Raw genomic sequence first — 12,818 nt, 5'->3', positions numbered from 1 at the left:
TAGACTGGTCACCAGATGGGGCTCTGCGATTTAGACTGGTCACTAGATGGGACTCTGTGTTGTAGACTGGTCACTAGATGGGACTCTGCATTGTAGACTGGTCACCAGATGGGGCTCTGCGATTTAGACTGGTCACTAGATGGGACTCTGTGTTGTAGACTGGTCACCAGATGGGACTCTGCATTGTAGACTGGTCACCAGATGGGGCTCTGCGATTTAGACTGGTCACTAGATGGGACTCTGCATTGCAGACTGGTCACTAGATGGGACTCTGCATTGTAGACTGGTCTCTAGATGGGGCTCTGCATTGTAGACTGGTCTCTAGATGGGACTATGCATTGTAGACTGGTCTCTAGATGGGACTCTGCATTGTAGACTGGTCTCTAGATGGGACACTTGCATTGTAGACTGGTCACTAGATGGGACACTTGCATTGTAGTTTGGTCACTAGATGGGACTCTGCATTGCAGACTGGTCACCAGATGGGGCTCTGCGATTTAGACTGGTCACTAGATGGGACTCTGCATTGTAGACTGGTCACTAGATGGGACTCTGCATTGTAGACTGGTCACCAGATGGGGCTCTGCGATTTAGACTGGTCACTAGATGGGACTCTGTGTTGCAGACTGGTCACTAGATGGGACTCTGCGTTGCAGACTGGTCTCTAGATGGGACTCTGCATTGCAGACTGGTCACTAGATGGGACTCTGCATTGCAGACTGGTCACTAGATGGGACTCTGCATTGCAGACTGGTCACTAGATGGGACTGCATTGTAGACTGGTCTCTAGATGGGACTCTGCATTGTAGACTGGTCTCTAGATGGGACTATGCATTGTAGACTGGTCTCTAGATGGGACTGCATTGTAGACTGGTCTCTAGATGGGACACTTGCATTGTAGACTGGTCACTAGATGGGACACTTGCATTGTAGACTGGTCACTAGATGGGACTCTGCATTGCAGACTGGTCACTAGATGGGACTCTGCATTGCAGACTGGTCACTAGATGGGTCTCTGCATTGTAGACTGGTCTCTAGATGGGGCTCTGCATTGTAGACTGGTCTCTAGATGGGACTATGCATTGTAGACTGGTCTCTAGATGGGACTATGCATTGTAGACTGGTCTCTAGATGGGACTGCATTGTAGACTGGTCTCTAGATGGGACACTTGCATTGTAGACTGGTCACTAGATGGGACACTTGCATTGTAGACTGGTCACTAGATGGGACTCTGCATTGCAGACTGGTCACTAGATGGGACTCTGCATTGCAGACTGGTCACTAGATGGGACTCTGCATTGCAGACTGGTCACTAGATGGGACTCTGCATTGTAGACTGGTCACTAGATGGGACTCTGCATTGTAGACTGGTCTCTAGATGGGACTCTGCATTGTAGACTGGTCACTAGATGGGACTCTGCATTGTAGACTGGTCTCTAGATGGGACTATGCATTGTAGACTGGTCTCTAGATGGGACTCTGCATTGTAGACTGGTCTCTAGATGGGACACTTGCATTGTAGACTGGTCACTAGATGGGACACTTCCATTGTAGATTGGTCACTAGATGGGACTCTGCATTGCAGACTGGTCACCAGATGGGGCTCTGCGATTTAGACTGGTCACTAGATGGGACTCTGCATTGTAGACTGGTCACTAGATGGGACTCTGCATTGTAGATTGGTCACTAGATGGGACTCTGCATTGCAGACTGGTCACCAGATGGGGCTCTGCGATTTAGACTGGTCACTAGATGGGACTCTGCATTGTAGACTGGTCACTAGATGGGACTCTGCATTGTAGACTGGTCACCAGATGGGGCTCTGCGATTTAGACTGGTCACTAGATGGGACTCTGTGTTGTAGACTGGTCACTAGATGGGACTCTGCATTGTAGACTGGTCACCAGATGGGGCTCTGCGATTTAGACTGGTCACTAGATGGGACTCTGTGTTGTAGACTGGTCACTAGATGGGACTCTGCATTGTAGACTGGTCACCAGATGGGGCTCTGCGATTTAGACTGGTCACTAGATGGGACTCTGTGTTGTAGACTGGTCACTAGATGGGACTCTGCATTGTAGACTGGTCACCAGATGGGGCTCTGCGATTTAGACTGGTCACTAGATGGGACTCTGTGTTGTAGACTGGTCACTAGATGGGACTCTGCATTGTAGACTGGTCACCAGATGGGGCTCTGCGATTTAGACTGGTCACTAGATGGGACTCTGTGTTGTAGACTGGTCACTAGATGGGACTCTGCATTGTAGACTGGTCACCAGATGGGGCTCTGCGATTTAGACTGGTCACTAGATGGGACTCTGTGTTGTAGACTAGGGCTCTACGCTGCAGAGACTGCACAATGTGTGTAGTATTAATATAGTGATAGGAGGGAACCTGACCCTTCCTGTCCTCCTTACTAGTGAATCTGTCAGTTGTCCCAGGCTGAGGCTGAGGCAGCAGGCGGAGGTTCCCCATGTCACCAGCAGAGGGCGCCGTATACCGGTAACAGACAGCACAGCAGGAGGCTGCGCAGTGCGCTGCGGTGAGTATTGCCGGCTATGAGCTCCGGGGATGTGTGCGCCGGGCAGGAGGCGCTCCCGGTACCGGTGTGCGGACCATGGACGGAGCTCCCGGCCTTCCAGGTGAGTGTAGAGCGCCAACTAACTAAGCAGCCTGCAGGGCCTGAGGGAGGGGGAGCGCAAGGCATGTCGGGATTTGTAGTTTTTCCACTTTCCCCCAGCGGTGGAAGATAATAACATGGTGTATTCTGATGTCTGTACTTCCCGTGCACACAGTCTCACTGTGCCTGCATTGTGCATTGCATATTATCTATTGCATTGTGTATTTAGTTGCATACACTGTATATTATACAGCATACATTGCATTGTATATTATATATTATCTATTGCATTGTGTATTTAGTTGCATACACTATATTATACAGCATACATTGCATTGTATATTATATATTATATATTGCATTGTGTATTTAGTTGCATACACTGTATATTATATAGCATACATTGCATATTATATAACATATATTGCATTGCATAATATATATCATACATTGCATTGTATATTACAGACCCCCCAACATGACCCATTCCATTAGGTAGAAAACGCTCTGCTCCTGGACTTCCCACCTAATGTATGATTGCAGCCACCTGTGGTGAAACACCTGTCTCATCAGTTACCTAGTTCAACACAGGTGACAGCAATCATACATTAGGTGGGAAATCCAGGAGCAGACTGTTTTGTACCTAATGGAATGGGTCATGTTGGAGGATAGAATATTATATAACATATATTGCATTGTATATTATATATGCCCGCATTCAATTTGAGGCAGAATGTCGGAATCGTCATTTTCGCCTATTTCAAATATCCCTGTATTCAATTACATTGACTTTTCGCCTGTGCGAAAAGACTATGTAAAAAAACGGGGATAATTTTTTTGCCAGCCTTTAGCAGGCAAAAAAAAGTGCAGAATTTGGGTTTAGGGGTGCAGGCTTAAAAAAAATAACCTGCACTCTTGGGAATGCCCCCTAAAAACAAACTGTGTCAATAAAAGTTTTTTTTTTTTTTAAAACAATAGGGACATCCCAAAAAAATTCTTCCAAATTGTGGGGTGAAAAAAAAAAAAAGGGGAACAGTGTTTAAAAATAGCGAAATAGGGGCCTGATTCAGACCCGCTCGCATGCATGTCGATGGCAGGGCACTGCGCATGCGCGGCGTGCACAATGCGCGTGCCTCGGAGCGAGTGAGAATTCACTCGCCCCGGGGCTTGCTACAAACGGGGCGGCTGTCGATGTTGATCGACAGCTCGCCCCGTTTTGTAGGCGAGGAGGAGGGTGGCTGGGCAAACGGAGGCATTCCTGAAGGAACGCCTGCCGTTTGTGGGTGGCCCTACTGACATCACTCGTCTAATAGAGCAGGAAGCTCACTGGGGCTTGCGGGAACGAGACCCTACCACAAGGGTCTCGTCGCAAGCCCGATGGTCGCGACCATCACCTGGCCGCTCGCAAAAGCTGTGGGTGGTCACCCACAGCTTAGCGAGCGTCCAGGAGGCCAGGTAAAAAAACCCGAATGTCTGCCCTGATTCAGAGCGATGCCGCTGTCGGTATTCTGACAGGAGGCACCCCGACAGCCGGCATATCATACCCATTCCGTTTGGGGTCCTGAGGACCAGTTTGAGGACTTGTGCTCTAAACCAGTGGTTTTTAACTCCAGTCCTCAAGTGTCCCCAACAGGTCATGTTTTGAGGATTTCTGTCTGTGGACGCAGGTGGGATAATTACTTGACCCAGCAAAATTGATTAACTCACCTTTGCAAAACCTGACCTGTTGAGGGTAGGGTACTTTAGGACTGGAGTTGAGAACCACTGCTCTAATCCAAGTGCTTCTCAGTCCAGTCTTTGGGACACACTAATACCCTTTTCTGATGTAAGATTTGGGAAATTGCTGGTCTATCAACCTGGCAAATTCCTGTGACTCAGCCCGACCCTGGTAAAGAGGAGGGTCGTGGACCCTGGTTGTTTCTTTTCACACATACAAATATCCTGGGTCGATGCGCGTTCATAAAACAGGATTTTGATGTATGTTTCTCATACCCCTTTTCCACCTAAATTCCGGGTCTGACCCGGAGTTGGAACAAAGTTCCTATCCGGATCAGACCCGGAATTTTGCCGGTGCTGACTCCGGATATTCCCGAGTCAGCGCCGCTCACACCGCAGTCGGGTCTGCATAGACCCGCTTTTGCGGAGTGAAAGTGGACGCTTGGAGATGACGTCATCTCCAAGCGCCACTGAAGCCGGACCAATCGGCCGGCTAGCAGCGCACTCCAGGTCTTCGTGACCCGGAGTGCGCTGTTCCCATAGCAGGGTTTCACAGGCTACGCCCGTGTTAAACCCTGCTAGTTACCTGGGTTGGATTGCCGGGTCACTCGACCTGGCGATCCAACCCTCTGCCCTTTTACACCAGGGAGCTGCCCGGGTTAACCCTTCAAAAACCCGGGTTTTAGCTCTGGTGTAAAAGGGGTATTAGGGATATAACAGTGCATGTTTTCCAGGTCTACTCACAGAATCACAAGTGAAATAATTAGAACCACCTGTAGATTCTTTAAAAGGTGTCAGTCGATAATGAATACACCTGTGATCCAGCAAGGAGACATGGAAAACATGCACTGCTATGTGGGGCACGTACTGCAGTGACGGATCGGCCATCCTGCCGACCCACCGACCAACTTGGTAATTATGCGGCTGTGCATGCACACTTACCAATCTGACGACCAATATATCTGGCCAGAGGGAGCAGTGTTTAGTCACTTCCGGTGACCGGCATATGGCTCAGTCGGTCGTGTGTACGCACCTGCAGATGCACTGAGTGATATATCGTACAGTGTGTGCCCAGCATAAGTGAGTTCCGGGGGTTGGATTTGAGAAGCACAGGAGTCGGTGGGGATACTCTCTCTGTAAGACGAGTGCTCTCTGTGTGGAGGAAGTTTATGGGAGCTGAAGCAAAGTGTTAATTACAAAGCGTATGTGAGTGGCTGCCTACAGAATAATTATATACTTCATCCTTTAAATAGTGAGATTCAGGGGGAGATTCAGACTTTTATTTCCTAGTGAGTACGTATGACCTGAGTCACTCTGGCTCCTGGCTTGTAATGAATGCACTTGGTACAATAAGATTAGGAGCTGGTGTCCTAGCATGTAGGCGGCAGAACCCTCTCCCCATATGGTGATAGCTTTGGGGTGGAATGTGGGACCGCATAGCTCCAGACAGAAGGCCTTTGTCTAACACAGTGCATGAAATTACACCACGTACAATCCCAGGCGTCGGTGACATGTCCTGACAAACCATTGCAGTAGTGCCACCCGCTGCGTAGGCTGGTGCAGTACACGAGAGCTGTACTGGAATATCAGCCCACTTTGCATTAATGTTTCTGTAATATTGTCCTAAATGGGGCTGAAAGAGCAAGTACTATCCATGTACCCTCCATTCTTCCAGTAACTATCCATGTACCCTCCATCCTTCCAGTAACTATCCATGTACCCTCCATTCTTCCAGTAACTATCCATGTACCCTCCATCCTTCCAGTAACTATCCATGTACCCTCCATCCTTCCAGTAACTATCATTGTACCCTCCATCCTACCAGTAACTATCCATGTACCCTCCATCGTACCAGTAACTATCCATGTACCCTCCATCCTTCCAGTAACTATCCATGTACCCTCCATCCTTCCAGTAACTATCCATGTACCCTCCATTCTTCCAGAGAGACTGCGCCATTGTGACGCAGATGGAGGATCCTATTTAGAACAGGTCGCACACTTAGGAATGGCGTTTATTGGGGGATGAATAGGGACAGGTTTGGGGAAGGGTGAGTACTGGGGAACCGAGGATAAATAAAGAGAAGTACTAATAATACGTAGATCTAATTGTCGTTAAGTTGGTTTCAGTGGGATATAAATGAGGTTGAGGTTAGGGCTCGATTCAGACCCGCTCGCTGGATGCGTACGCTCGCTCCCAGCATATGCAAATTTGGCTAAGTGACGGCAAGGAAGGCGATCGCACGTCAAGGCATTAGCATGCCCACTATGGGGCATATTCAATTAGCCGGGGTAAAAATTGTCGAGCTGGTGGTGATTCAATAAGCAGGGATTCCACGCGCGGGTGTCCACGAGACCCCGCGCACGAGTCCCCGCTGACGGGCTTTACCTCGCAGCTCATGTAGGTGCGAGGTAAAATCTGCACGAAGCCGCCCTAGTCGGCCTCGTGCGAGAGACAATAACACACTGTTTCCGCACTTCTCGCGGAAACAGTGTGTTCCCGTGCGCGAGAGCAGAATTACCGGTGCGGGGAAAAGCTATTTTATTGAATAGCTTAACCCCGCGCCACGGGACATTCGAGCCTCAATTACTCGCGGGAGAAGTCCCGCGGGTAATTGAATATGCCCCTAAGTCTTAGCCTGTGATCAGTTCGTGTATGCAGACGCCCACCAGCCTGTCTTAAGACGCCCGCTTGCGCACGTCATCTCCAGGAAGTGTATGCAACCATCGGTACATAGGGTACCATCGGATGCATTCGCAGCGCTTAAGGTAGACTATACCCTGCCGCAAGCACTGCGAGCACTTCAGAGTGAAATACAACCAGATGACGTGTACTATGACGGTGCCTGGGAATTATGCACACCTCTGAAACGGCATTAAGACGCTCAGGCACGCCTGCATTCGCACATCCACTCCCCCGTTTCTATTGGCCTGCCCCTGTTACCACCCACAAACGGCTTCTCCTGTCACTCATTCAGCCAGGCTGTCTATGCTCGACGAGCGTACGCTTCCCGACCACTCGGACTAGTTCGCGCACGTGCACTGCGATGCATGCGAAAATTGCAAACCATCGGCAGCTACGAGTGAACCAATGTTAGCGAGCGGGTCTGAATCAGGCCCCTAGTGTGATAATTAGGGCGCAGCGCTATGTATGAACGAGTAAGACAATCCTTGGTGACTTTTGTCTTACGGCAATGAAATGTTTCATTCAGAAATCTCCATTACCCCCAGACCAGTAGGAGGCCGGTTACCAGTGCAGAGAACGACTGGATAATAACTCGCAATGTTCACCTACCTGTATGTGTACACTAGCGGCTCCTGACATGTCCCTATTGGCTGTTGGCAGATTATCTGCAGGTTTAGGTGACGTCCAGAATGAATGGGGCGATGCTATTGGTCGCTGTCTCCTGAGAACCTGCAGCGCTATATACCTCGCTGTCTCTTCATTTACCTAATATTTCTGCTCCATGTGTCTATCCAAACTGTAATCAGGGGTAGATTTACTAAAGCTTCTAAAAAAATTAAAAGTGATGGTGTTACCTATAGCAACCAATCAGATTATGTCTATCATTTCTCTATTGCATCCTTAGAAATGATAGCTGCAGTCTGATTGGTTGCTATAGGTAACTCTATCACTCTTCATTTTTTAGAGGCTTTAGTAAATCTACCTCACACACACGCTGCTGCCCCCAAATCACCGGCTCTTACATTCTGGCTTCTGTCTCTGACACTCTCATTTCTTCTTAGACTCTTCCCGCTACAACACTCGTCTGTCACTTCCCTTCCTTAGACTGACGCTCTCTGTACTTATTAGACCGCACCTCTCAGTCACCGCACCGGTAGCGCCCATTATATTTCAGACAGCTTGCGTCCCAATCGGCAGTGCAACTTCGTACGCACACCCCACAGAACTCATGCGCCGCGCAAGTTTTTAGGGATTTCCTCACCTGCGCAGCAGAAAACACGCCAAGTGACATGTCATTAGGATTGCGTCAGATACAGAAGCAGGCCAATGGCGGCGTCCTCCTCTAATGCCACCAGTCATCCTCCTTCTCTCAGACTAATGGCTCCATTTCTCCCCATGAATGTCCAGACCGTGCGCTCACCCCTCTCTCTGATTGGCCAACCAATAGGTCTGTTGCCGGGGGGCTGATCCGTGAGTTTTTCCCAACTATCCCTAACCCCCTCCCTAGTGCCTAACCTTAACCGTCGGCATCCTCAGACTGTTGACATTTCACCTGGAGACAGTTCAGATGTCAACTTTCTGGGGAGGTCGACATGGTGCCTTGTCAGCAGTTTGTACCATGTAGACATTCTAATATCAACATTGTGTTGTCGTCATGGTTACTGTCAACCTTCTGACCAGATACTTTACATACAGACTCCAATTACTAAACCAGTATATTCAGTTCATCACAATTACACCCAGTAGCTGGGGTGCTGGACTTGGGCGGGTCACTCTGATTAGTACTCATGAATATTCATAGCTGTGCTGTACATGCTGACTTCATGCAAACAGGTGACCATAGAAAACACGGTGTGATGTGTGCGGGTGACAGGAACGCAGCAGACCAGTAAGAGCCAGTGCTCGGCACCCAATCAGAACCTGTCATTAACCCTTCACTGCAGCGGCTTTGATATTCAGGTGCAGCTTAATAAGTCTGCCCATATAAGTGTCTCATTCTCATCCATTCATTAGATATTCGGCCTCATTATATGGCTACGAAAATCCTCTGTGATGTCATTATCGACTGTATGGGTTACATGTGCCATATAATCGTACAAGGCAGCCGGCCAAACATTCAATGTATGGACCTGAACGATAATCGATCACTGCTTAAAAAATGTCCATGATCCTTTGGTTTGTTCATCAAATCTGTCCAGTCCCCCGACCGTCGTTCAGGCGACTGCATGTAGTGAATGGCGGTCACCTCCGTACATTGCGCAGTATATGGAGATGCTCCAATTATTGTGCCGTTACGTGTCCTCTGTGTCTGCTGGTCGCTGCGCTATTGTGTAGTCCAGAGGTTCCCATACTCGGTCCTCAAGGCACTCTTACGGTCCAGGTTTTAAGGATAACCATGCTCGGGAACAGGTGACTCAATTAGTACCTCAATTTGATTTAACCATCTGTGCTCATCCATGGATATCCTTTAAAACCTGGACTGTTAGGGTGCCTTCAGGACTGAGGGCCTGATTCAGCAGCGAACGCAATAGCGATTACGGACCTTGTCGAGCAATTGTTCACCATTGCGCGTGCGTACAAGCTGCGCTGCACACGCACAGCGATCTCGTTGCAGTTATGGACGCATAAAGGAAACCATCGCAGAGTGAGTGAGCTGTCAGCGTTTGGGGAGTGCTCAGAAAAACACAAGGCGTGTCTGTCCGTTTGAACGCCGTCTCATGGGCGTGCATAAATCAGCCGCTGCGATTGCACACGCAGCTTGAGTACTCGCTGTGCGCGACGAGTCTTTGTTTTATTGAAGCTTTGCCTGTGCCTCCTATTTGTATGTTCTATGTCTTTTTGTTGTTTCAGTACACTCCAGAGCTGATTGCTGGCCCCGGAGCTGAACTGGACCCCAGTGAAGTCACAATCCAGGGGTGTGACTGCCAAGGGCCGAGCTGTGTGCCAGAGGAATGTGCTTGTCTGCCCCATGGGGAGAACTACGCAGAAGGCAGAATGCACAGTAGCCAGAAGCCTGTCCTGGAATGTAACGTCCTGTGTAACTGTGGGGAGTCTTGTACCAACCGGGAGAGCCAGCGAGGGCTGCAGTTCCAGCTGCTACTGTGCCAGGTGCCAGGAAAGGGATGGGGTCTGCGCACGCAAGAGCAGATACCCAGCGGGCGTTTTGTCTGCGAGTACGCGGGAGAGGTGCTGGGTCAGGAGGAGGCCCGCGGCAGGATACAGTCACAGGACCCTAATGCCAGCAACTACATTATCGCAGTACGCGAGCACCTTCACGACGGGCAGGTCCTGCAGACATTCGTGGACCCCACGTACAAGGGCAATGTGGGGAGGTTCCTGAACCATTCGTGCCAGCCGAATCTGTTCATGCTGCCAGTTCGTACCCACTCTATGGTCCCGAGGCTAGCACTCTTTGCTGCTCGCGATATACGGGCTGCGGAGGAGCTGTGTTACGATTACTCGGGGAGGGCTTTTAACGTCATCGCAGAGACGCAGGATGGGGACAGGGAAGGAGATGAGGGTGGGAGGTGTCTCTGTGGGACTGCCGCATGTTCCGGGTATCTGCCCTTCGACAACTCTTTGTACAAAGCTGACGTACACGAAGCCTCTGCGAGCGTCTGACCGGACCTATATTTCTACCAGACATTGCGGACTGGTGGTCCACTGGTCCAGCCTGAACATACCACATTATGCTAAGTTCCCCAACTCAGAATTGGCAGTCTGAGGCTCTCTGGTTGTAGCAGAAGGCTGGTGGCAGCTTGCTGGGACTTGTGGTACTACGGCCACTGTAAATGAACCAGCTTTGTATTGTGCAGGAGCAATAAAGGGAGATCCAATTTGCAAAAATTATTTTTAATGTATGTCTCTGTGCCAGTGGTTATTGTTCCTGTCCGTTCTAAGGTAACTACGGTAGAATGACGCCAGGGGGCAGTCCTGGCACGCTCCGCGGCGGTAAGTGCTGCAAATTGCGTCCTTCAGAACACTTTCGTTTATTTTGTAAATTTTCTCCCACAATTATTGTTTTTCCCCCAAAAGCCTCCATCTTTTTTTTGCAACTGTCCTTGGACATGACACGGCATCAGCTTTATTCATTAGATGCAACTGTGTCAACAGAGCAGTTCTATGCTCTGTCCAAGGTGTCAGAAGTAAAAGAACAATTATAGGATGCCGGATGGCTAACACAATGTATTATGTTACATTTTTGCAGTTTGCCCGATTTCTGAAACAATAAGTCTCTTAGAATAACTGGTTTCACGTGGTCCTTTATCCCTCTGTGCTGCCAACCCCATTTACACTACCAATACATGAGAACCTAGCACCGGCCCTGGACATATCTGTACACATTGGTCTCCTTATACACAGCATAGTGTACAAGTAATCTAGTATTCATATTTAACACTATAGATGGGTTATAGTATAGGCTGTAGGGGAGAGGTCTAAACAGTGACCGATCTAGATCTTACATTTATCTCGTATAAATAAATGGGCAGGAGAACGTTAAACATCCCATAATAAATCTACATACATAGTAGAATCAGTAGGAGACAGAACATTCTCCCGTCTCATGGTAAGACGCCGGTCTCTTCTTACTGGCAGCTGCTGTTTGGTCTCTGGCCTGCTGCACTGATTGAGCGCTCAGATCCACACACACTATGTTCAGCAGCTCCATTCAGTCCCTTATACTGAATGTTGTGGCCGCAGCTGTAATAAATTGTATTATATACAGGGCCTGATTAAGGGGGGGCGACGGGTGGTCGTCGAGGGCCCCCCACCACTAGCGCACGCAAGGGGGGGGTTCTGAGTACTTAGAAACCCCCCTGACGGACAAATATCCCCCATACAGCGGCTGAAGTGGGGGCGGAGCCAATACAGGGCGTAATATGTGAGGTGCCCGTCAGCAACCTGCAAATAGCATAAAAATGTAAGTGTATGTGTACTGTGTTATTGTGTATATATTGTGTTATTTTATATACAGTATGTGTTAGTGTGGGTATACAGTGGATGTGTTAGTACCGTATGTATATATGTGTTAGTGTGTATGTAATATGTTTGTTACATATATACTGTGTGTGTATATACACACACACGTTTAACACACACGCGCGCGTGCGTATATATGTAATATATAGAACCCCTCAGAAAATCCTGGGTTTGCCCCTCCCCACATAGGGTCGGTGTGACCTTGCCGAGGCTCCGTATGGCGCTTTGGGGCCCCCCCCACAAGCCTTAATCAGGCCCTGATTATATAGTACTATTGATGTGGTCCTGATTCAAGCTGCTAACCACCATTGGGAGTTTCCAGCAACTGGAAACCCCCCTGTGTTTGCCTATGGTATATATGACTATAATATTCTGCTGTACTTCTCATTTGCATATTTTCATGGCGGAGGAGGAAAATTCTTTAGGCGCGCCGTTGTGTAACCATTATAGTGCCTGAATCTGAGATTGACGTAAATTTCCGATGTTCAATGATCTGCATGTGCGCAGGAGCCGAGCATGTGAGGATGAGGCCCTGCAATGTCGCTCACCGTTCCCCCAAAGCCGCAGCATGGGGAGCGTTACAGAAAACAAGGGCATGTACGCCCCGTTTTTTTTTTGCCGTGTTGATGCAGTGGCTGCGTTCGTGGACGCAGCTCTACTGGCCCCGGCAGCGTGACTTTTCGTACATCCTGGGTAAGCCGAGTGTTCACGCAGCTGATCCGATGCGGTGTCGGGCACGGCAGCGGATCAGAGAAACCGGCCGTGGGCGTCTTTTTAGCTGCCGTTGTCTAAATCAGGCCCATACAATATACAGAT

The 12,818-nt window shown here is 49.1% G+C and overlaps 1 protein-coding gene across 1 annotated transcript; it reads left to right on the top strand.

Moving 5' to 3' along the window:
• The first annotated feature begins 2,480 nt into the window (after positions 1 to 2,480).
• LOC148454531 (histone-lysine N-methyltransferase SETMAR) lies at positions 2,481 to 10,871 on the top strand. Its single transcript, XM_088460806.1, has 2 exons — positions 2,481 to 2,643; positions 9,873 to 10,871. Exons 1-2 carry the CDS (start codon positions 2,560 to 2,562, stop codon positions 10,641 to 10,643), a joined length of 855 nt encoding a protein of 284 aa, XP_088316932.1. The 5' UTR covers positions 2,481 to 2,559; the 3' UTR covers positions 10,644 to 10,871.
• The last annotated feature ends 1,947 nt before the right edge of the window (positions 10,872 to 12,818 follow it).

The sequence above is a fragment of the Taudactylus pleione genome, unplaced genomic scaffold, assembly GCF_031769625.1.
Source record: "Taudactylus pleione unplaced genomic scaffold, aTauple2 ptg000986l, whole genome shotgun sequence".
Classification (NCBI taxonomy): domain Eukaryota; kingdom Metazoa; phylum Chordata; class Amphibia; order Anura; family Myobatrachidae; genus Taudactylus; species Taudactylus pleione.
This window is presented reverse-complemented; position numbering and strand designations above follow the sequence as displayed.